Here is a 25,997-nt window from a genome sequence, read left to right on the forward strand (position 1 = left end):
CTAGCCCAATCCTTCACCATTCTGGTAGCACAGTGTTACCATTCTGGGGTGTCTGTGCCTATCTTCAGTCTGTTGGTAAATGCTCACAAGTCCAGAAGTGTGCAGAGATCTCTATCGAGCTTCTGGTACTAAACACATGCATGAGGTTGCAGAGGGTTAGATTCAGTGAGACATTCATAGCCTGTTGTCAGGCTCCAATCTGAAACCTGACTGACTTCAGTAGGATTTGTGTTTCTTAAAACCCTCCAGCACCAATGCAGCACACAGAACTGTTAATGGATGTACAGCAGCTGGGTTTCTACACGGCTGTTCTGAGAACTGGGGTTGCTGCTCTAAAGGTTGAGGGATATACTGGGCAGCCTCTTTCTCTTCTAGACACTCCTGCAAAGTGGGAAATTGCCTGTCATGTTTCCTCATTCTGAAAATCAGCGCTGCATTGTGTGGCTCTTGAAACACCACCAGAGAGCTACAAAGAAACTCCACATCCTCTATTCTGACTGCTCTGAAAATCAGTGGGCAAGCTTCTAAACCCACACACAGAGGTGCAGATCAAAAGTAACCTAATTACAGTTCAAAATATGCTACCATCAGGCTGAAGTCACTGAGATCAGGCACAGAAAACTAGTATTTACTCCCCTCCCTAACAGAGTATTTTTGTTAATGTTGCTTTCAGAGAAAACAAACAAGCACTTAGGAACACAAAGAGGTGTGGGAACGGTTCAAAATAAAATTTTTAAATAAAGTGGGTGTTAGGTATGTGTAAAGCCATTTCATCATGAATTTCAAAATGTGACTATTTACTCAGTAATGTCTGTTAACACATGCACAATTACCATAGAATTAAAGGCTGGTTTTCCAGCAAAAAAAATTATGATTTTTCAACTAGAACAAGTGCATTTTGAAGTGGAATATGTTGTTGAGGTTTGAAACAAATACAAAAGGAAATGAGTCCCATTTGGGGGAAAAATAGGTCCATTCTTTGGAAGCAAGCATGAGTTTATTGTGAGTACCTGACATCTGCTGAGCATGGCAAATGCACTTGCTGCACATTTCCCATGGACAAGGAGACAGTTTAGCATGTTTTGGATAGGCTGGACTCAGGTTCATGATTTCAGAACTGCATAAGAACAAACACACCCAACCAAATATTGACATTGTCTCAGCTTTGTCAATAATTTAATTAGGACTGCAATAAAGGCTGGAATCTCAGTTTTCAGTGTTCAATTTTAGCAAGCTATGGCTGTAGCAATCTACATGAGTAAGGATAGACTCAAGGCTGTCTCATTTTCTATCATAAAGGGGAACAAAACATGCATACAGAACAGCTCTGCTTTGACAACTGTCAGTTTTTTATCTCTGCTTCTTTTAATAGATACATCTTTAACAGATGCCCTCTTTTAGTCTGTACAGGGAATATTTTAATATTACATGTTTTTAAACATCTGCTCTTTTAGAAAATATATTATTGTTGTTGTTATTATTATCATCATTATTATTATTCTTCCCCCAAATTTTAAATCAGAGAGGCAACCCTATTTTACCCTCTTGCATCCCACCAGCAGTACTACACAAAGCAACTTGTAAAGTGGCTATGAAAGCCTAACAGGGAGTGCAAGGAGAGGAAGCCCACAGTCAGCCTCTCTTCTGAGTGTAGCATAAAGGGGGAGTCCAAAGCCAGTCAGAAAATCAACTCTGGGCCTCCCTTAACTTCTGCTGGGGAAAGATGCTGCAGCTGAGCTGGCTCCCAGCTGACTTCAGCACAGTCTGAAGGTGGGAACAGGAAGGTCTTCATGTGACCTGACTGAAGAAAATTGAGTGTGACTGTTTAAGAAATAGAGGCTCAGCTAACTGTCAGTGAGATTGAGTCTGGAGATTTCAGGATGCCAATTTACCAAGCTTAGATCAAGCTGTACAGAGAGGCTTCACCGCTGGAAAGCAAGAGAAAATTTAAAAGAGAAAGGAAGATTGGGTGTTTCCTTAGTGCTTGATCCTTTCATCCCACGGAGGTGAACCTTTGCGTGGTAGAAGGAGACAAGTGAAAGTAAACAAAAAAATAAATACCTTCAGTGATTTCCACTGGGTTCTCAGTCTCCTTTTGAATAAACAGCATCAATCTCCCACCATGGAGGTAAACCAAGAGATGTCCTGAGTTTTCAGACAGCTCAGTGAACAGAAGTAAGCCATCTTTATTCCAAGTTCGGAACTGGAAGCTGACTGACAAACCATCAATTTGAGCAGTGCCAGGGAGCAGCAAGTAGCTTCGACTGGCACTCACAAAGGTGATAGGAACAACTTGTGGCTCTGAGCAAGAAAAGGTCACATTCCCCTGAAAAAAAAAAAAAAAAAAAAGAAGAAATATCAAACATAATCAGCATGACTTTTTTTCAGTCATCCCAAAACATCTTTAGTTAAATAAGCTCATTGGATTTCTAATCGCCCTCAAGGCTGAAATAGGTATTATTATTCAGACACATATCTTTGGAAATCAATGAAATGTATCTGTCCATGCTGGGAAAACACATCTACCTTCAAAATTTTACTTTTATCCCAGATGCTGAGGATCAAAAATCAAAACCTTACTGCTTAGAAGGATCTAAATGTAACCAAATGTCCTTATCAATTCCAATCTTAGCTGATTATCCCAGTCACCCAGCCCTGAAAGCAATGCTGCAATTTGCCCAGAAGAGAAGCACATCTACTCAAAGCAGTCTGCAGAATCTGCACCAGGTCGCATCTCTGTAGTTGGTGGAAGAAATGGCTCCATCAGTTTGCTCAGCCCCTGCAGATTACCCCACCAGGGCAATCAGGCCATGGTATAAAACCTTACCAATACACAAAGGCAGGATGCACTTAAGGAGCCACGTCTTTCAAAGCCACTCCAGGAGATTTTTGCAGCCAGTTGCTTTGAACTCGTCTGCTTCCTAAAATACCAACTGTAATCTGATCAAAACATGGGAGTGTAAGGCTTTCTCCATGATAACACTTCTCATCAGAGCCTGTACCTCACTCTAACGGGATAATTATAACGAGCAGCACTTGATGGATGTGCAGGAAGTTGCACAGTGCTTGGGGAATTCCTCTCTGCAATCTCAGACAGATGATGGAACTGCTCCCTATCACTTTCAAATGCCTTTCCAGTCTTTATTTTTTAAATGGAAAATAAGGTGCCAGAAATAGACAAAGTTATCACTGGATGAAACAATCCAGTGTTTATCCAAAGCTTATCTGAACTCCAGTGAACATTAGTCAGTTAGGAAGTAGGATGCAAACATGGTCTCAGCCTTTAAAAATTTTCTACTGTCTGCTGGGATTTGCTGCATGAAGAGATGGCAGAAGCTTTCTTTTGCTATTGTCACTGTTACATTTCTACCTCAGTTTTTAATCAAATTCAGGCCAGAAGTCCTGTGCTGAGACATGATCAGCAAAGAGTGCTGACTGCAGGGCCAATGCTGGGACATATGCACATCTCTTTCCTTGCTCAACCAGGTCAGACATCAAGCTCCCAAGTCTGACTTCAACTTTAGCCTCTCCATTGTCTAAACTTAAGCAGAATAGCTGTCATTCCACCTGCCATGAGAACAGGCAGATAGAAATGCACAAAGGTGGTGCTGCAATATTCTGTGTAAATGGGATTAAAGGTTCATTGGAAGACAGCAAGAGGTGCATCTGCCTTTTTTTTGGAGGGGGGGAGGTCTTTTCATGTGGTATTTTTGTTATTCAAAAATTGAGACCTCCATGACATAAGGGAAGTAATTGCAATCAGAGCTAAAAACTAGACAGGATTTTTAAAAAATAAAAGGAAAAAAAAATGTTGAGTAAAGCAATTGATACCACAAGAACTTACATCAATTCAACTGACTAATTTAGGAGGGAAACACCTCAAAGCAGCATTCCAGAGCAAAGCCAGATGATGCAGTTAATACACACCAACAACATTTGCTGACATCCTTACAACCTGTCTACCTTCCTAGAGACAGTAACAAGAAAAGCTGAAAAAAGGCATACACAACTGTTACTTTGAAAAACATTTGTCCAGTGAATTGGGATAGGTTCTCTTTACAAAAACTGTCGAATTTGCTGTGAGTTTTATTCTCAAACAAATTATTCCAGTAGGTCTAAGTCAGAAAAGTAAACAGCTCCCTCTAAACCTGCATCTGATCATGAGCATTTTGCTTTAATTGGCAGCAGTTCTGGAACTCTCCAGGGTATATGCCAGATTTCTGGCAGACACTTGATTTTATAATTGAACCCAATTTAACTGAAAAGTAAAAGCTCATTGGCTAGGAAATGGGATAAGAACAGTCTAATCCCTAGAGAAAATAGAGGAGACTCTCAGCCCTATCCAGCTGCTGGAAACTCTAGCTAACATGTGGCATTTGAGAATTCCATTGAGTCCATCTCCAGACTGATTAACGACTCCTCTAACAAGTAGTGAAATCTTTACAAAATAGTTCTTATTGTTCTTACAAGAGAAAACTTCTCAACCTAAACATGCAATGGAGATACATGCAATTTTTTCACTGGCTGCCATGATGGTTTTCTTAAGAAAGAGTGGAAGCAGCCCAGATTTCTGCAGGCAGGGTAAAGCTTTAGAGGTGGTTCCTGTTCAAGTGAGATGCTGAATGAGCAGTCAGCAGCATGCTACAGCATTTTAAAGAACCAGAGCCTCTCCTATTAAAAGAGAATGGAAGAACACAGTTGCTAAGTGATGAGGATAAAAGTGGCTTACATAGAAGATCCTCTGAGCCATAAACCTCATCCAAAACTGACTGGACACTTTCCAGTGACTTCTGTGGGTCTTCAATAAAACCTGTATAACTTTAATGAACCATTTCAGTCTTTTCTGGCCTTTCTTCATGTATTATTATGTACTGTTCAATGAAGAGGGAAGACAACACCACAGTCAGAGCAATTGGTAACAAGTTTCTTATACATCCTCCTTGCTCTCAGAGAATTCTAATCAAAAATAATATGCACTTGGGAAATTATTCAAACTGACAGCTGCACTGCAATTCTCAGCACTTAGCCTACCAGAGGATCCAGGCCAAGATCACAGCTTGAAAAGAAAGAACAATAAATGAGTATTTCTGAGCTCTCATTCTACCTGCAGGTTAGAGCATCAAATGGGCACTTAAACTTTCCTCATTAATCACTCTATGGATACTGTCCAATAAAAAGGGTATCTTGCTTTCTGCAGAGGATTAGAAAGGATGATTTCATATGACAGGTAAAGGGACTAAGATCCCAGGCCTGGCTGAGATACAAATGTGGTAAACTGGCAAGAATATCTCCAGCTTGGAAATTGGAGGACTACTCCTAGCTGTAAAGGGACTGAATTTGCAAAGAGAATAACAGAAGAAAAAGGTGACCTCTGATGCAGTTTTAAAAGGATAAGATGAAAAATTGGCATTCAACTCTGAGAAACTGGATTTTGAGAATGAGGAAGGTTCCTTCAAGCCCTATTTTTAAATTAACTCTCTCAAGCAGAACAAATGTCAGGAGACCACATATTTCAAATACTTCTCAAGACCATGCTGAACACTAAATGAAAAGCAAATCAAAGTTAGATACCAGCTCCAGCCTTCTAAAATACTGCTGCAAACTGCATTCAAACAGGGTATGGGAGCACCAAGGCACACAGTGTTCTTCCAGTCAGGACGGGCCCACTGAGTGAGCAACCAGTCCATCCCAAGAGCAGGGACCAGAAATTCCTGTACTCAGATGGGTTTCTGTTTCTCTGAGAAAAAATTCAATATGGAAATCTGAAAGCTTTCCTGATTACATTGAAACCAATACGTGATAATCAATCTTGTGACAGAGAACTGCTCTATCTCCACTTACTGCAGGTATCATGAATTCAAATAAAATTTTAATTGTTTAATTGTTTATTACATTGATTTAAGTTGTTTATATTAAAATAATATTCCCAGTGGAGAGAAAGTAACATTTAACAAAAATAGAGAAGGCTTAGAAGAAATGGAAACATTATGACCATGAGAGAATCAGGGCTTCTCAGCCCTGATTTATCTCAGACTCTGAAACTGACTGTGTCACCGGTCAGAAGCAGAACAAAGGATTTTACCATTTTTATGGTAACTATACTATAGTAACTATACATTACTGTTTCATTACATGGTGCAATAGTTAAGAGATGCTTACAAAAGTTGAGAGCAAATACAGAAATATTCTGGAAGCATTCTGAATCATTTTTCTGAGAGAGACAGGAAAAAAGACCACAGGAGGAAACATACATACACAGAAAATAGTGACCACTTAATATTCTCTCTGTGGTGTATTGACTTCATCTGGATGCCAAGTGCCCACCAAGCCCCTCTATCACTCTCCCCACCATGAAGTGAGGGGAGAAAATGAAGAAAGAAAACTCTCTTGTGTCAAGAGAAAGGCAATTTAATAAAGCAACAGCAAAGGCTGCACACAGAAGCAAAGGAAAACGAAAGACTTAGTCTTTACTCTCCATGACCAGCTGATGCCCAGCTACTTCCTAGGAAACAAGGTTTCAGCATGTGTAGAAGTTGTTCCACAATAACAGATGCCTCTTCCCTTTCTTTTTCCCTTGGCTTTTATTGCTGAGCAGGTTCATTCGGTGTGGAATATTCCTTTGGTCAGTTTGTATCATCTGTCCTGGCTATGTCTCCTCCCAAGATCTCACCCACACCCAATCTCCTGCTGAGTGGGAATATTCACTTTAAGCAACAAGTAGGAATGAAGCCAGCCTTTCAAATTCACCTTGCTAGAAGTGAATAAGATAGATGTCTTAGATCAAACTGGCAAATTATTACAGTCCAAGTCCAATTTTTGCTCCACTTCAAGGTAAAGTGATCTACAGCTTATTAGTTTCTATTGCCTGGAACAAAACACAGCAGCAAGGAGATTTCTTTTCTTCATTATTATTATGAAAACAGAATCACATCTACCTTAAAATAGGAAACTGTATAGAAAGCAATTCCTATCAGCTTTTTCTTTTTTTTATGCATTAGTTTCCTTTAATAGATTTTTTTTTCTTTTAAATTTCAATTATCTGTGTATCATATCACACCACCAGCCTAAATGGTTGGTGTGAACTGCTCACTGCCCAGGCTCCTGACTGTGATGGGCTCAGCTTGCCCCCTTCTGTTGCCCCAAGTGCCAGAACTCCTAAGGCATTACCAATTAAAATAAGACCTGAAAAAATATACTAAAGCCTTGGCTTTGCAGAAAATTACATTTTCTACCATTTTCCTTATCACCTGCTAACTTCTATGACAATAATTAGCCATCTCCCTTCCTCTCCTACAGGGACTAAGAGCCTTATCACCTCCCACCTTGAAACATCCTCCTCTGCTCAGCAGGCACTAACTGCCCTATTCATTCAATTTGACTATCCAGATAACGTAATAAATGAAACCCTGAACAATTGTTTCTAACCTGCAATTTGCTGAAGTCTGATGACTCTCAAAAACCCCTTGTTTGCTCAGAAAAATGTCATTCTTGTCTGTGTAAAGTCTTATTAAAATATATGGTCTCTCTCCCCGAAAGATTTGTTTCATTTGTTGTCATCACAACTATCAAAATCCTAAGACAAAGAAACTTTTATATCAAGGAGAGTTTATTAATGCAGCTGTGTGCTGGATCATATATTTGCATGCTGAAACTCTTTAGAATTGTGGACAAAGCCAACTGAAATCAATGGGAAAGATGTCATTTCAATAGACTTTATTTCCAGACCTCAATTGAGGTGACACACTTAATTTCTTTCAAAATAATCATGTTATACCCTTCAGCAACAATAAAATAGAACCTTATAATGAATGCTATTTATACAGACTTCCTTGGTATTCCACACTGCAGGTAGAATGCAAAGGAGACTCCTCTGAAGACCCAGAGAGCACAGAGAAAGAAAGAAGAAAATATAAAAACCTATTTTTAAGAGAACCAAATATTTCTGGAATCTGAGTTCACCTGGCTTATCTAAAAAATAGCAAATTCAGTTCTCTCTTTAATCATGCGAACAAACACTGCCATTAAATAATTTAATAAAAGTTATTTTTTTTTAGAAATTCAACTTGGCCCACAGGAAGTTGTAAAAAAATGCCACTAAAAATTTCCAACGTTTTTTATATATGATTCCTATAGTTTTATTGTAGCACAAAAAATAAGAAAAAGAATCTAACTTGTGTTCCTCCAAACCCTAGGAGGGGCCTTCCCAATTCACCAGCCTGATGTTCACAGATAGATCAACACTTGCCAGAGCACTTTGGTAGAATGAGACATCCGCAGACAACTAAATTCTTCTCAGGATGAAGGTAACTCAAATCAGCTTAATAAAATAGCATGTTTGGATTCTCTATAAAGAGAATGAATTATTAGTTTACATTCTCCTGTCACTAGGTATCTTTCCCTGCTCTTTGATGCTGGCAATTGGTTATTTCCCCAAGGCACTACAGCGATACATTTACATGTCACACATCCCTCGCTGCGCTGAGCTGTCGCTCTCACGCTCAACGTGGCAGGCCGGCGTAGAAAGCCAAGCGTATCTGAGAGCTGACAACTCCTGCCTTACAGCACCCTGCACTCCTCTCCAGCCAGCACAGGGCTAGCTCTGCTAAATAAAAATGCAACTCCAATTTCTATTAGCCAGAGGTAATGGAAGAGAAAGGGAGATCATGTTTTTCTCAATTTCAGTGAGTAAGTAGGGTGGAACATTGAGAGGACCAAACACAGCATCTTTTCTTGACCTCCTAATTTCTTTTCATCAGCTAGACAACTTCCTATTTTGGCATCACAAATCAGTGAAGCACAAAAACAACTTAAGACTCTGGCCACAGGTCACATCTGAGCAATTTCTAAAGGTGCAACCAGAATCTAGCATTAGGTAACACTGGTAGAAAGGATCCTATATTTTCAGGATGCTACAGCTACTTTTTTCTCTTATTTACTCCCTCAACCAGATGAATTTAGCAATTCTCAATGGATTTACCTTTGTAAAACTTGCCCCATCTCTTCCTGCATCTACATACACTCAAACACAAAATCCCTCCGTGAAGACTTCTCCATCCCAGATATCAACAGGTCAAATTTCCATCTGTGAAGAACCATTTCCCTTCTGCTTCTTGTAAATGTGGCTCTTGCATATTTTCTTGCCCCTACTTAATTGCCCAAGAAGTGTAACTGCTGTGTGATTTCTCATAATGAGCAGTCTGCACTTCTCTTGTGCTGAGAAGATATTTAGTAAGTAGGGAAAACCTTTAGATTACTATTTTAAAACATTTTATAAGGCTTCCCAAGGGTCCACCCTACAACCATGACAGTGGTTAATTACAGAAATTTGACTTTTCATAACCTTTTGCAGTAATTGCTTGGAAAGCACATAAAAGATTCCCTATCATTACTCCATGTTCAATGATCAAGGGAAGGGAAACCAAAATGAACAAAGAAACCCAAACAAACAAAACAGCAATCCCCCACCCACACACAAACACCCAAACAAAACAAAACAAATCCAGAAAAAACCAAACAACAACAACAACAAAATACCCAAAAAACAAACCAAAGAAACAAAAAAATATCAAACCAAAAAATCCAAAGGAAAAAAACCCACAAAACCACAAAGCCTACAGCACGTCATCAGGGACAGAAGAAACCCCAGAGAGAAGAAAGATAGTGTGTCCAAACAGACAGTGGCATGTAGGGAGGTTAAGGATCAGGCAATACAAAAATGGAATTCTGAAGGCAAGTTCCAGTTCAAAGAGACAGGCTGCCTCGTTATCTTGAGATGACTTCTCAAGGGGATTTATTGCAAGTCTGAAAACTGCAAAGGAGTTACAGAAAAGAACAGGCAGAATGATAATCACAGCCACCACCCAGGAGTACAATACTTACTACAGCACTCTCTTATTGACAAGCTGTACTTTCTTCCTCTGACTTTAAATGCAGCTGATTTGGGACCATTATTTATACGGGTGAGGAACTACACCATAAGAGGAAATCTATACCTCCAAAGCTGGTGTATCATTCTCCTGCTTGTGTGAAAGATGAGTAAAAAGTAAAAAAAACAAAAAAACAAAACCCAAAGGTGATGGGTAGGAAAGCCCCCAAGTTTGGCTCACTGACTGTGACAACATTCACAAGGGCACAGAGTGAAGCAGAGAGTGTTGAAGTTTGCCCACCTTAGGAGGCAAAATACTGTTGTCTCTAGGCACTAATGGCCTTCTAATCCCAAACCAACCAGTTTGTCATCAATTATCTTTTGCTAGGAGACAAAGTTATTTTGATGACTAACAATGCAGAACCATCTCAGGTGATCTCCAGCTTGAGGGGAGAGAACGTAAATATGCAAGACATTTTTGAAAGAAGTTCCAAGTCCCTGCTACATTTAATTATTCTTCTGTGCTGATGCTTTCATTGCATTTCCACTGCAGACAACCTTAGTGACTACAAAGACGTGAAGCAGAGAAGCTTGCAGCTCCCTGTGGATAGAGATTGTTGCTTGAAAACCTCAATGCACTTTGAGTAAAAGCATTGAGTGCAGAATAACTCTGGCAGGCAAAAGAATACATTTAACAAGAACAAGTTATTTTAATTTGAGGAAGTTAATTGCTAAGGAGTGAGTAAGAGCAGAAAAGGAAAAGGGGATCAGCCTGAATAACCTACAAGTACCTGTGAGTTGCTAGAAATAGCTGGGATGCAAGGAATGTTGGAAAACAGATTTACAAGGCCCATTTCCTGCAGAAGGGTGTTCATCTAAGATTATGAGGCACTCTGAGCATAGCAACCTTTCCATGCACTTTGCATACCCAAGTGTCACAGACACAGCACAGAGCAGCTCATAAACCTTGAAAAATGCAGTACAGCAGCCAGTGTCTGGAAACCACGGTGTTTAAATCATCACCTATGTAAAAGAGATTGAAGGATGGAAGCACATCCCCACTGCCTTAAATTGAGAGAAGGAGCTGCATTCCTAGACCTTTCATCCAGCATTGTCTGAAACAGCTGTAGAGATAACAGAGTATTATTGCTTGGGGACACTTACACCCAGACACTGCCCTTCCCAGAAAGTGCATTGCAAAATTTTGCCCTTCCCCTTTAGAAAGGCCTTCCCATTATCCAGCCAACAAAACAACCAGCTGTCTAATGACCTACGAAGCAGATGAAGGTTTCTTGCTCCCTCCTTAGAAATTAAAGCTATTTAACACAGTTCATAAGATTCGTGCCTTTGAGTCCTCAGTCAGAACAATCAAACTCTAGATTATTAAAGCAAAGACTCTCGGTCCCAGGGGAGTATCCTGGAGGCAGTCCTGACTGCCAGCAACACAGTGAGGAACTTCTCACCCATCACCTTTCCCTTTTGCAGCTCCCTGTGTATTCAGCCTCGCCCTAGGCAGGGAAAGCACAGAAAGAACTTCCTTGGTGTTCTGGCTGGCTTTGTTTTAGGTTCAGTGTATTCATACACATTACTATGAACTAGAAGATGCCATGGGAGCCAGAAGCAGTTTCATCTCCACGTTCTCCAAAGATACAGTGTTAGCCAAAAGGCATTTATCAAAGCACAGTGTAGGAGTGAACAGAAAAAAAAAAAGCTGAACAGAGTTGAATTATATACAGTTTGTCAAGGCTTCATGGGAGTGTAGTTCACTCTTCTTGCAAAATAAAATGTTAGTTATTTTTGTGATATATTTAAATATATCTGTAATTTTGGACATGATTTTATGTTAAGTTATATTTGTGGTTTGTGTTATCAAGCTGGATAAGACTGTAGTTCCTCTTGCTTTACCTGTACTATTTCACATTTAGAGACAGTAGTATAAAGTCAATGGTTGTCAGAACTGCCAATACACTGACTATAAGGAGCAGCACAAAGGAGATTATTTCCAGTGATAATAGGAGTATTTTTTTCTCCTCTATAATATGCACTGAAGTATCAAAGTAGAATTCTGCTAGTGCTGTACTTCCCAACAGTGACAGAGAACGGCTCAGAAAATAAGATTTTATCTGAGTTAACCAGGAAAAAATAATCTCTATTACTTCTATCATGCCATTAAATATACACATTTTTATCTTGAAAAAAATAATTAAAATGTTTCCCCAAGCAAATTCTAATACACCAGGAAAATCAGAGTAATGCATTGGTTTCCACACATGTCTCTCAATAACTCTCACCACAGGAGCCAGTGCTGGCTGGTATTAACCTCAGCAATATCATTTTAACAAGCTAATTATCCCCACAGCTATCCAAATCTGAACTCTGCTCATTCAATGCAGCCAGCAGCACCAAGAGAGCACAAAAAGCATGGAAGCAAAGAAGGAAAGCACACTGCCTCTTACCACAGTATAGATCTGAGGTTTGCGTCTTTTGGCCAGGTCAATTATATTGACTCCGTTGTAATAAAGGTTTTCAATGCACCCATGGAAATTTTTCCTCTGAAAGGTTCCTGGCTTCCCTGGGACAGGAATCCCTCCGAAACTGAGCTTTTGGAAAGAATAAGAACAGCATTATTTATAATTTTATATATATATTTATATCTGTATGCACATATGCTACATTGTGTTATCATCCCAAAAGCAAGAGAGCAGAGCCCCACTGCATACATTCACTTGGGGTATTATTTAAGAACCAATTCCCACCAACAGCATCACTGGGAGGATGAGGGAGAGCCTGGCCACCACTCAGGGGAAATTACAGCCCCCACTGCATCCCTTCTGCTGGAGAAACACCGCTGGCACAGAGAGGTCACCGCGTTGGGAGCAGCCCTGAAGTGCCTTGGCACACCAACCTAGTGCCACCAGCTCCCCCCACAGCAACACCCACACACAAGGAAACCTTCCCAAGGTGTGCAACCCACAGCCCCACTGGCCCAGATGGTGACACCTGGCTGCAGCCCACAGTGCTCAGGAATCTCTGAGCCATGGGGGAATAAACTCCCCCTGCCCTAGGAGCTCTGGGTTTGCCTAGAAGCTGCAGTCACTTCTTTCCACCAGGCAGGTACATGTCTGAGCAGCTCTGGTTTCAGCCAGAGGAGGGTAGTATCACATACACAAACACCCCATTTGCACCTTGCAGTTTCACTGGGCTTTGGTCTTTACAACAGTCATATGTATGTGCCATTTGGGACTGAACTTTGTAATGGAGAAGTTCTGCAGACTACACATTTGCACAAAACTTCTGCTGTGCTGTTGTTTAAGAACTGGCAGATGTTAGCACTGTGCAGGTTACAGCTCCTCACTCAACTGGAGGACTGAAAGCCCTGGGAGGACAGAGGATAAGAAAATAAAGCTGCCCAAATACAGCACAATTGTTTAGATTCTGAAGAAAAGAAAGAGAGAGAGCAAAAAGAAAAGAAACAAACCCCACAACCCCAAAAAAATCTGATAATCCTACCTTAATTTTCCAAATGTCACAGCACATTTCTAATTAACTTTACTGACCTCTTTGGCAAAGCATTACTGGTGTTACCACTAAAGTTTTACTCATTTTTCCCATCACAGCCAGCAACACGGAGTGATGTAACACAGGTGGGGATCCTGCAGCCACCACACTTGATCAGGACCTGTGCTGCAATCCTGCTGCATCCACTGCAGCAAGAGCATGCACTGCAGCGTGGCACTGCCTACATGCTGACGGCTGCTGGAACCTGGTCAGCCCTTTTCCCCTGCCACAATTCCCAAAGCCTTACCTCAGTTCATTACTGTAAAAATAAAGGGCAATTTGGGGGTTATTTTTCCTCCCATTCCACCTAACAGGCTGGGATACATAAGCAAATGAAACCTCCCTGGGTAACCTTGAAAACACTTACTTGAAAACAAGCTCTTAATGAGCTTGCACCTCAGTTGTTTTAATTGATCACTTCAGAGAAATAAAGAGTGAACAGACTGCTACTTTACGTCACTTGCAGGTTTGTTATTGGCATGAAGGCTTATCTGGTAGTAATGTTGTTTTTTTTTCCAGTGAGAATCATTAGTTCTTTCTAAAACACCAGACTTTCCTTCTTTCATGTTCTATTCTTCAAGTCCCCTGTTTAGGGACTCTGTACTCGGGTTTCAAAACCAGAAGAAAAATCAATATCAATTACACCAATGCATTATTAAGAAAACAGTTTCCTTTGTGATTGGTAATAATTTTAATTACGAAAATAATGATTTTATTACCCTCAGTAAGGCCTTTAATCCCTAAAGTGTGCTGAGATAAACTTTCAGTAGACTGCACTGCTGCAACATTTGACTGAACGACTGTCTCAGTGCAAATGGAGAAAAAACACTGTGTAAAACTAACCTCAGGGGATGAGGTCTGAGTGCCACGGTGGTTGGTGGTGATGCTGATTTACAACACCTGAAAGTCTTTTCTACCATGTTCCCTATTTTGGAACATCTGGAAAAATGTTCTGCAAATTAGATTGGAGCCTGAGTTTCCCCTAATTGGCACCAAGCAAGAGGTAAGAAATTTTATTATTTTGAAATTAGAAAAGCTGATGACTCAATTATTTGGCTTTTCTCAACTCCGTCTTAAAAGCAGTGAGTTTTGGCCCGTAATAGTTCAGTCTAAAGCTGTTGCAGAATCTCACTGCTCCAAGTGCTGTCCCTGCTAAATGTGCTTATGATTTGGTAGAGCAGAGCCAGGGGACAGGTACCACTCTCTCCACCCTGCTTTGTGAAACGCAAAGAAAGGAATTTCATCTGGAAGATGAGAGGAGAGAGCAGGAACCTGACACTGCTGAGCCATCTGCTTTTTTCCCTTGGGTGTGTTGGAAAGAGATCCTTTCCGGTGAAATGAATTCAAAGTGCAAAGGGGAAACGTGTGGTCTCTGAAGCAGTGAACCGTGCCAGCTCAACACAGCCAGACAGGGTGATGGCTCTGTGCAGCCACGACCCTGAGCCCTGTGGGTGAGGAGGACCTGGCAGACAAGCACAAGGGGATGAAAATGAACATGGGTAATTTGCACGCAGGTGTGCATTGATGGGGAACAGATGAGGAGCTGCCTCACATACAGATGTGATGATATATGGGGTTTTAAGGTGCTTTTTCAACAAGTATAATCCCTAAGGACTGAACTGCTGGGGTGGTATAAACTGCACTGTGCCACACCTTGGTCTCATCACGGGGGAGCTCACCAGGCTCTGGTTTATGGGCAGGCAGGATGTTTCCCCTGCTCAGTTCTTCCCTGCAAGCTGCTCTGGCTCTCTAGATCAGCATGCTCAGATGTGAAGGGACCTGGGTCAGAGCTGCTGGTTGTGAGAGTCATAGAATCACAGAATTACTAATATTGAGAAAAACCTTTAAGATTGAGTTCAACCCAGCACCATCGTGTTCCTGACTAGGCCATATCCCCAAGTGCCACTTCCATACACTTCTGGAACACTCCCAGGGATGATGATTCCACCACTTCCCTGGACAGCCTATTTCAATATGTGAACAAACCTTTCAGTAAGGAATTTTTTTTTAAAGTTTATTTATTTTATTTTAAAATGAGATAATTTTCCTTCTATCCAATCTAAACTTCCTCTACCACAACTTGAGGCCATTTCCTCTCATCCTGTCATTTGCTACCTGGGAGAAGAGACAGACACCCACCTCGCTAGAACTTCCTTGCATTCTGGAGGTCTTCCATTCCTAATGGGAATACAGTAATTTCCACCTGTTCATCTCTGTGTGGAGAGGTGTAATAAAGTGGTGACTGGATAGAGGGACAACTCAGGGCTGGAATCCCCACAGTCATGCTCAATTCAATGCAGGGCTGGTGTACAGTGATGCCATTAAAATCATATTGGAGATGATAACACAGCTGCTCCCTGAACATTGGACTAGAACCCAGGCTATGACTTCTCATTTATTCAAAATCTGCCATACTTTGAAGTGCAAACATAATGCAATGCATATTTGCACAAAGATTGTGCACTCTCTGATGCTGGCATATATGGAGTTTCACAGACATAGTTTATGCTGGTAAAGTGTGAAAGGAGCTCTCTAGGAAGGGAATATTAAATAATGGCCTTTGCTGAAAAGAAAGAGCTCCTAGGGTGGTTGCTTTCCATCATATTCATTTTATAGCAATTCATACCTTAACTCACGGGTTATAACCTAAAGGGCTTCACACACCTCATAATCAATATCCAAGTGATCTGAATCCCCCTTTGTTCGGAAGTGCTGGGTGTGCTTGTCCACTGTGAAGTTCACTTGCTTGTTGAAGCGTTCTATGAGAACTGAGTGCCAGTGCTGGTCATCCAGGAGGCTGCCCAAGGTCACAGACGTGTGGCTGTTACTGAAGTGCAGGTTGGAGTCTCCTGGAGTAGCACAGAGAGGCAAAAGACACAAGTTACCTCCAGACTCTTAACTGGAGCACAGGGACTCAAGGGAAGCCCAGAGCAGAGCTCCAGGATGTGAACCAGGGCTCTTGGGAACACATCCTTTTCAAATACTGCCTTAGATTCCTTCCTTAGGGTCTCTCATTCACATCTATGTTGTATAACCCCCCTCCCATTTTTTCCCTGTGAAATCCTTGTGATGAATCAGGAGGTGTTACTGATGCTGCACCCACATTGCAGCAGGCAGGGCATTACTATGTCTGTACCCTTGGTTCTGACAGGCCTTTTTGGTCCTGCTGGCTTAAGAGCTTCCTTTGGGTAGCACCAAAATCTTCTGTCTTCTGTCTAATCACATTAACAGACTGCTCCTGACACTTCACTGTCAACTCTGTGCTTTCTGCATTTTAACAAGAAAATTGTACCTGTCCCTTTTCACTGGGAAAACAACACGAGTCAATGAAGCAGTAAGAGTGTTTTGTTCAGCTCTTAAAAATTCTTAAACCTGGCCTAGCTCTCCAAAAGTATAGATCACAAATCATAAAAAAAATTAGGCCCTAACCCATTAATTTCAAGCACTCTTCTGTTTTCCAGCTGGCTTCATGTCTGAACACTTCAGAGCCTCTCACTGAAAGGGAGTGTTATATCCTGTTATACATTCCTGCAGAACAATGAGAACACATGCTCCAGAACTGCCAGGCAAGATGCAAGCAGATCCGAGAGAAGTCATTAACACCCTTGCCCAAGATATATAAATGCAAAAAGAGGACCTGAAATCCCTAAAATTTCATACACTTGGGGCTACAGCTGAAGGAAAATACCCCAGCTCATCTCAGAATGCAATTCACAATAGTATTTCCTCTGGAAGAAGTTACATAATTGTAACTTCTACAGTTACATAAAAAATGTACTATATTCTTGTCCTAGTACAAAACATTTGTAAGAGGACAATTCAGTGGGGTAGATTCAATCATTCAGAGCTTTGGGAAGTAGTTTTTTGGTCCAAGTAACATCCAAATCCCAAATCAGAAAACAATGCATTATTGTTTCTAATCTTTGCTGAAAAAGAGAGAAGGAAAGAAAGAAAGCACAATATGGGGACCCAGCAATTAATGAGCTGATGTAAAAATTATGTCCAACAGCTGTGGAAAATAGTTACTTATTTTTAAAACAAATATAATTAAGCACAAGGAGGAAAATGCCCAACTCAAACCCCTCAGTATGAGAAACATGAGTCAGCAGAGACTGCTGAGGCCAGTACCATGGCACACCCACAGATGAAGGCAGTGAAGATTTTGCAGTAAGGCTGGGAGAGGGTGGATGATCACTCCTGCTGCAGTAGTCCCTGCCATTATCAAAGTGCTTCAGTGTATTCATCAGGGAATTCTTTCTACAGAAAGAAATTAAGCCAGCCTTTCCTCTGATGCTCTGACCCAACATGATCATACAGTGATAGCTTTACAGATACTGAACAAGGAATATTCAGTTTTCAAGAAAGAAACATACAGCACTGTGCACAATGTTTGGACCAGAATGTTATCACTGTTATTCTCAACTCAGCTCTGAATCACTGAGTGAATGGAAAAAATTAGACACAACCCAAAAATAAACTTTTTCTACAGCCCAAAGACCACTTCCTGAGAATGCTGTTTTTAAAAATAATACAAAAAACCCACACACACATGGGAAAAAAAAAAAAAAAAAAAAAAAAAGAAAGAGGTATGTGAAGAATCAGAACTAGCCATTGAGCAGTTCTGCCTTGCTCAGCAACAGTTAGAGAAGCCAAGGTCTCTTCTTGGCTCAGCTACCATGTCCTGCGTGACATCAGCACGCACAGGATGTTCTGTTGATATCAGCTAGAGTTTGCAGATACTGTCTAATATAAATAATAGATTTTTATGCAAACCAGTAATCCTTACCCAGGTTGAGATGCAAGGAGAGCTTCCCTTTCTGCAGTTCCAAGGTTATGTAGTCTCCACGCTGTCCTTCTCCATGGAATAAGACTCCATCCCCCTGCATGCTCTTGAACTTCAAGGAAACTACATCTTTGAATGTGCTCATAAGCTTCTGATTGAACCTGTAGAGAAGTGAACTTCTGCCATCAAAGTCTGCAATATCTGACTCTGGAAAAAAGAAAATGGCAAAATTGCAAGGAGGGGCAGCATCAGTAGAGGGACTGTATTTTTTTTCAGGATCTTTTAAAATACAATTTGAAGTCAGGTATTGTCCTGAGTGTACATCCACAGGATGAACAGGTTATCTGGACAACCACATTTCATCCATTTCCAATCCTCTCCCTCTTCTGGAGAAAGGGAACACGAGGATAAAACCAGAACTCCTCTGCACTTGCCTTTTTCACACAACACTTCCCTCTCATTTAACTTTTGAGAACAGAACAGGTGCCTTCTATCATATTCAGATCTCCAGAACATCCCTTGCCACATTTGCTGTTCATGTCAAATGCATTCAGGATGTTATTCATTACTTTGAACACTTCAGTACTCACTCCACTTTTGTAGCTTCACAAGTGTCTGTTGAGCTGCTCCTGCATGTCAGCCATGCCTGGATCCACCTCTGCATTCAAATAAGGATCCCCTCAGCCTCCCAGGGCTGGTTGCTTGCTTGTGATGGGCATTTATCAGCCATGCTTCTGCATGCAAATTGACTAGGCTGGCAGGAATAGTCAAATATCAATTCAAAAAGCTTTTGAAGAGATTTAATGCAAACTGGGTATCTAAACTGATTATACACCTTTGAAAATCCTATTAGAAATATATTTTCCCCTTCAGCCAGCCTCAAAAATCCCAATCATTCTGGTAGGAAACAAGCTTTCTGTTCCTCAATTGCAATTAATATTTTCTTTGGCAGCAGCAGCCTGCAGTATTCTCTCTGCTTTATAAAGAGGTCTTTTAAGAAAAACATATTTTTAAACAAAATTTTAAATGTACCTATAACCAGAATATTTCAGGTAGCTTTAAATACTATTAACTACTACGTTGTACACAAACATCTGACTGACATACATTGCTTCAATTCCCATTTCTATCCAATTGCAATTTTACATAATTTATATAAAAATATCAATTTTGTCAATTGGTATTTCCTGTTGTTAAGAAAAATATTAAAAATTAAGAATACCAGACAATGGAGAATCTGAACAGTTTTTACTAAACTACCCAACTATTGAGGCACACGCACAAAGACAAGTAACACCTTCCTAGTGCCCAAGAACAAAGAATGTGGACTATCTTTATTTGCAAACCATTCATTTCAGTGATAAAACAAAGCTATCAGTTTTGTATTTTCTTCTGAAAAATAACGGAGAGGTTCATATGATCAAGACTTCCAGTCAGCAACTGTAGTGTGATTCAAGTCAGTAATTTAACTCACCCAAACTCCATTGAGAGTTCTTTTATCCTTTTAAGCATTAACACTAGTTTAATCTGCTCCTTTTTAAATACCAAAGGAAGTAAGAGCTAGGGAGGAAGGGTTCTAACTTTTTTTCCTTTTTTTTTTGAAAAAATTAAAGAGGTTAGCAATTAAAAACTATTAAAAGCTCAGAAAATAAAACAGCTATTAACGTTCTGTTACCATGGAAACTACTATGAAAATTTCTGCCTGTCAGTATGACAGTTTGTACAGAAGTTTGATGGCACACTTACAAACTTGCAGGGAGCACAACATTTTAATCTGATGCAAAATTCTGTAACTCCATACCCAACTTAATTCCAAATCAGAAGGCAACTGATTTTTTTTTTTTTTTTTTTGAAAGTAAAGGTACAAAGAAACTCAGTCCTGGGGAAAATTCACTCCTGACTAAACTAAGAGTAACTTCTTATTCTATGATGTCAGAATGATAAGACACTGTTTCCCAGCATTTGTGGAACAGTTGCTAGTTTAGGAATTATCAAAAATACAAAAGTATTTCTGCCATCTCTTTTAAATTTCTGAATTAGGTGTTCAGAAACAGGTCCTTCAGAATTGCTGACTTGGCTCTATTGACACCTTGACTGCCAGCTCCTATAAAGGGAACTAAATTGGTAGTTTAGCTCTAATGAATTTCCCCTAGCTACATTAAATACTATGATTTGGTTAAAGTAAATCACAAGTGTCCTATAAAAATGGTTTCATTTCAACACAGGCAGGAATTAGGAAATAGCGCATAAAGAATTTAGAGTCTTTGATTTCCAGAGCATTTTGCAACTTGTGTTGATTTTTCTCCTAGCCCTTGAAACCAAAGGTACTGCAAGAGCAAGGGTGCACTGATTCAATGTTGCTGCAAAAATGGCCCTTTTTAAATCTTTTTCTTAAGATACAAGGCTCCAGCCAGTCTAAATGCACAATTCAGTTCTTGTTCTTAGCTCTCCACTAAGCCACAGCATAACAGGGTTTCTTGAAGAGCTCTACTACTGACATTTACAGAGTATATCACAAAGGAAAACTTGTTTCTGAAAAGCTCTGCTTCACTAATTATCAGTTGTGAGCACACTGGCCAATAAATAGCCCTGAATGAAAGGGGAATATGTCAAATAAATGCTAACACTGGCAGCCAAATGTCATTAGTGGCAGTTTGCGTGACAACAAATCGTTGGTTCCTGTTAAAAAGAGCCACTCCAGAAAAGCTGCTGTTTGCTTGGTGTTATTTAGTCCATGTATGTCCATAACTCTCTTGCAGCAAGAGAACGAGGATCCAAAATGTTTCAAGTCTCAGAAAATCTGTAGTAATAACAGGCCAAAACACAACATGTGATCTCATTCTGCACTGCCTGCTGGTGTTCTTATGCTCCCTGAAGACAGACTTGACTCATTCTGGGCTCTTTTCTACACTGTCCTCATCAACAAGGCTGTCGACAGGCTGGCAGCAGTATGAGAGTTTGCACAGAGTTTACCCATGCAGCAATCTGCTCCCAGCAGCAGAGAGGATATACAGCCATACTAAAGAAGACAGTCCTTTCTCCTGTGACTTTGGGAAAAGTGAACACTTAGCAACGATATTCTAAAGCAGGAATAACTCTAGGAACAGTTGCCATGTGAGACAGGAACTTTTAGTCTTGAGCTTGCACCAAAGAACAGAATCTTCATCTCCTGGCAGAAGGGAAGAGGACAGCTCCTGCTTTGAACAGGTATGTCCCTTGGCCAGTCACAGCTCACTGACTTGAATGACCCTAAAGCCATGTGCACCTTCCCCTCAGACACAAAACCCAAGGGATGAGTGTGGATGACTACTGCAGAGGTGACTGCTCTGCCATGCAGCTTTATCCCTATCACAGATCTCTGTATCATTTGGGTAAGCAATCATTTGGGCATTTACCTTGTGCATTTGATTACAAACACTACTGATCAATGAGCACTGGACATTAAGCAGTTCTTGCAACAAGTTCTTTTCTATCTCATAGGAAGAAAAAGGAGAGGATAAAGGAAGGTGGGGGAAAAGGAAAAAAAAAAAAAGAAAAGAAAGAAAAAAAAAAAGAGACAGAAAAAGACTCCAGTAAAAATACCATTTAATAAAAAAGCACAATATCAGATCATATTCCCTGAAGCAATGACAGGAAAATATGAGAAATCAGAGTCCTGAACTGCAAATGAAGAATTCTGCTCTCAGAAGACACCCTGTCTCACACCCTATCATTGTTTCTTCTGTGGTATCCCAGCCTGTTAAGTGCACATACACCCAGTTCTGCTGATGCACCTTGGGCTGTTAACCAGTTATAGAATATGATCAGCATCTTCAATGCAGCTATAAATCTTATCCTATAAAAGCAATTGCGTCAGCAATTTTCTTTTTTCTTGTGCTAAGCTAACAAGACTTTTCCCAAGTATAAAGATACACTTGTCGCCCCTTGCCACCTCCAGCATCAAAAGCAATTGGTTTGCCATTTGTCTGAGCATGTCCTCTGCTGCAGCTCTGCTTATCTCTTACAAATACACTGCTGGAGCCACTGCTGCAAAAAGACAGCAAGGACTTACACGGATTTCTGCATGGAACTTTCCACAGAACTCATCATCAATCCTGTTCTGAACAGGAAACATTAATGTATGTTTTCAGATCATCATCTCCTTCCTGTTTGAGTACCTATTTTGAGGATACCAGATGAGATCTTTACAGGCATTTCAAATACATGTAATCAATTTTCATTTAAATAAATACTTTCTGAAGAAAATAAACAATTAGCAGGCATCATATAAGCATTGCAGCTTATATGATGGCCTTGGAGTCCTTTATTCATAGGAACTTTTATCTGTATGGAATAGGATTAGGTACTCTCATAATCTGAAATAGCTTTTCTCTTCAGGATATATTTTTATTTTTTGAAAGAGTCAACACGAACTGGCAGCCAAACAGAGGGTAAAAATAAAAAGGGAAGAAAGAAAAAAAACAAACAAACAAACAAACAAAAAAAAACCAGCTCTTTTGTTTGACAGGGGATTGAGGAATAAATTCATAGTAAATTATTTCTAGCAGAAGCAATAAACAAAAGCAAGTGCCATTCAGCATCACACTACCATCACAGGCTAAGATACCCACTCTGGCATCCAGTGCACACAGCAGGATTCCTCAGTAGGTTTTGTAGCTGTGTCCTGGCAGAGTGTCACCTGGCAGGTGACCTACAAGACCTGATGCCTTCCATGTGCCTCCTACTGAGCAGAATCACTGAAAGCTGCACTTGCAAAAGTTAGCACAGGATTGTGTTCCTGGGACCTCTCAGGCAGGGAATACTGCACAGGAGAGTCATATGCCAAAAATGAGTTAACAGAGCCTTCTGCTGCCACAAGGCTGTCACATTCACCTAAAAAGGCAGCAGGGGAGCCATAGGTGGCTCTTACAGATGGATTTGTGTCAGCTGATGCTGTTTCTACTCTCAGCATCACATCCCTTCTTTCATACACATATAGGCACATGTATGAAGATGGTGCACATTCAATATACTTGTTCTTCTAGTTCAGTTTCTTTCCTGGCTTGTTCAACAGCCTGTCTCAAGAAACTTAGGCTTTGAAATATTTTTATTTTTTTTCCCCAGATTATTAATATTTCTTGTGCTACAACTGAACATGGTGGATGAGTCTGTCTGCTATCAACTTTACAAAATGCAGTTATGTAGTTGTACACCAGCTCAGGATCTGCAGCAGATATTCTGCCAGTATACCACTAGAGATGACATTTTATAAATGATCAAACATCTTTTGTACAGTGCTGGTGTGTCTGGGTTAGGAGTAGCCAAGTCAGTGAAACTATATAAACACAACTTGTAGACAGGTATTGCTTGGCATATGCAATTTGCTAGAGAGAAATGTGAATGGCACATTTATATAAATGGAATGAATATTTCAACACACTTTAAAAGTTTTATGAATCCCTTTATTTCTTTTCTGGCTCGCTTTAATCTCATACCTTAATTCTGCACAAGCACTTTTATTTCCTGCAACTGCAGGGTGCAGGACAAAGATGAAGACTTAGATGACAACAGAAGGCAACTCAGCCTGCAAGTGACTCTCAAATCTTCTTTGTATCATAGGAAATACAACTACAGTCTGACATGAAAGTTGTGCTCATGTAGTACATTACATGGACTAGCACCAAAAGAAAAGAAAAAAAACAGCCACAAAAGTTTCAATCTTCCCAAAGTTTGAGTTCTATTTGTTACACAACTGTTGGGACTGTACTCTTCACTGCAGAGGTTTGGGCATCATTAATAGAAGAAAGCTCTTGAAAACAGATTAGCAGACTATTTCAGAATTATGTCACCAAGGGCAGTTGATTTTGAATTTCAGCTCTCAGTTTACATGCTCACTAATATACCTGGAAAAGGTCTCTTGCCCTAATGACTGTGCATCCAGACCAGGCTCTTGTAGGTCAGTCCCCAGGGCCTGTACAGGTGGAGAAACAGCATCTAGAAGAAGCTGAATGGATGTGATGGACCTACATAGAGACCATAAAAATCCTCCTGTGAAACCATGTGTAGCAGTCCTAAGATCCATGTACAGTGACAAGGTGCCAGAGAGTCCTGGAGTTGTGTCTCTGTTCAACGGGAACATGTGAATTGAAAGGTTTAATAAACTTCTCTTTCATTTAGCTTAGATGAATTTAGGTTGTCTCCAAAATAGTGTTCTAGTTATCCTGTTACAGCCCAGTGTCTGTGCTTGGGAGGAACAGATAAGGACCTCAGATAAATGGGGAGATCTACCAGTACAGTGGTGTCACATGACGGTGACTTGTGCCACACCACGCTGAATTTATCAGTAAAATGCTGTTAATCTCCTGAACTCTCCACCACAAAATCTCCCCTGTTTCCAGCAGCATCTCAAGTCACAAAAATGAACAAAAAGTCACCTGAGAAAAAAATATTGGATTTGTATTTCCTCATGGGTTGACTTCCATTTTCTGCAATGGAGCAGCATCAGTCCTTTTGCCTTACATTCACAGTCTGCCGTGATCGTAGGTCATACATCTGCAGCACTACAGCAAGGTTTGTTGCCAAAACACCCAAAGCCAGCAACATTTGCAGGCTGCTCCAAAGCCCAAAACACTACAGACCATATCTTCAAAGACCATTATGCATTAAGAGTGGCCAAAGAAAGCTGTCATGTAAAAGCAATTAAATCAGGTTCTCTACGCTCTGAAGCTCTAAAGTCATCAGCCTCAAATACAACCAGAGCTGCAAAATCCACAGCACTTCACAACTAGGTAACTTGTCTTAAACACAGAAATGAACTGTTTAGGCAAATACAGCCCTATAAAGAAGAGCCCAATTAGCTTTGTGACCTCCAGTGGGCAGGAGGTTTTGCAGCATCTGACTGCCTGGCACTCCCAGAAGCAGCAAATTGCTCTGTGGTGGGCTCAGCCCTGAGGAGGCTTCACCAGCTGAGTGAGATGGGCAGCACATCCCTGGCCAGAAAGGCAAGAACAATGACTGAAGAAAAATAAACAATGGCAACGTATTTCATGTTATACTTGAACCCATAAAACTTTCACTGCCCTCTTTCCACAGCACCACCAGCACCAAGTAAAAGCTCTTTGACAAAATGTGGGTTAAGATGCAGCCACTTACTGTAAGAGCAGCCAAAGACCTCAACTCTCAGTCCTATCCGCCCACCAGCATTCCACTTCAGAGGGATGAAGCGCAGGAATCGAGCTTTCATGGAGTGCAGCAGTTTGTGGTGAACCACACTGTCAGCATTGCTGTTCCCTGTGAAAACCTGGAAGGAACAAAGAGCCTTGGTGAGATATTAAGCAACAAGAGGTGAGTGAATTCAGCCCTCTGAACAAAGGCTGTGAACTGTCACTCCTCTTCACAATTCACAGTCTCAAAAATTACCTAAAGTTATTTAAATTGATTGTCAAGCTTTCTTCTAAGTACTACATCTCTTATGAAGGGAAACAAGGGAGACAGCAGCACACAGAGTACCTCAGCAGAGTGGGGGGATGTATACACAGAGTTACAAAAGCAACTTGTAGATGGGGATGATATTAAAGATGCTGCACAATTTCTCCCAACCCAGGCTATTCCCGTGCACTATAATACTCCATCACCCCTAAAATAGTCAAGAGTCCCCTCAGCACAGTGATGGGGCTTGATTTAGCCTTTGGTGCACACATGGAAGTACCAAGTGACAGACACAAGCCACTGAAGTTCTTCAGAGTCTGGGAAGGACAGGACAGTGTATTTCCAGACACCAAACAGAAAACCCAAGCAAGGAACAGGAAGACA

The 25,997-nt window shown here is 40.6% G+C and overlaps 1 protein-coding gene across 1 annotated transcript in view; it reads right to left on the bottom strand.

The window, feature by feature from the left end:
• CNTNAP5 (contactin associated protein family member 5) overlaps positions 1-25,997 on the bottom strand; it is a 269,753-nt gene that overhangs the window by 122,244 nt on the left and 121,512 nt on the right. Inside the window, exons 4-8 of the mRNA XM_023931219.2 lie at positions 25,338-25,485; positions 18,210-18,413; positions 16,088-16,272; positions 12,322-12,465; positions 2,062-2,326 (exon numbers count right to left, since the gene is read on the bottom strand). Coding sequence (XP_023786987.1) covers positions 2,062-2,326; positions 12,322-12,465; positions 16,088-16,272; positions 18,210-18,413; positions 25,338-25,485 — 946 coding nt within the window. The remainder of the gene's footprint in view (positions 1-2,061; positions 2,327-12,321; positions 12,466-16,087; positions 16,273-18,209; positions 18,414-25,337; positions 25,486-25,997) is intronic.

This window comes from Cyanistes caeruleus, chromosome 7 (assembly GCF_971803275.1).
Source record: "Cyanistes caeruleus chromosome 7, bCyaCae1.hap1.1, whole genome shotgun sequence".
In the NCBI taxonomy this organism is placed as follows: domain Eukaryota; kingdom Metazoa; phylum Chordata; class Aves; order Passeriformes; family Paridae; genus Cyanistes; species Cyanistes caeruleus.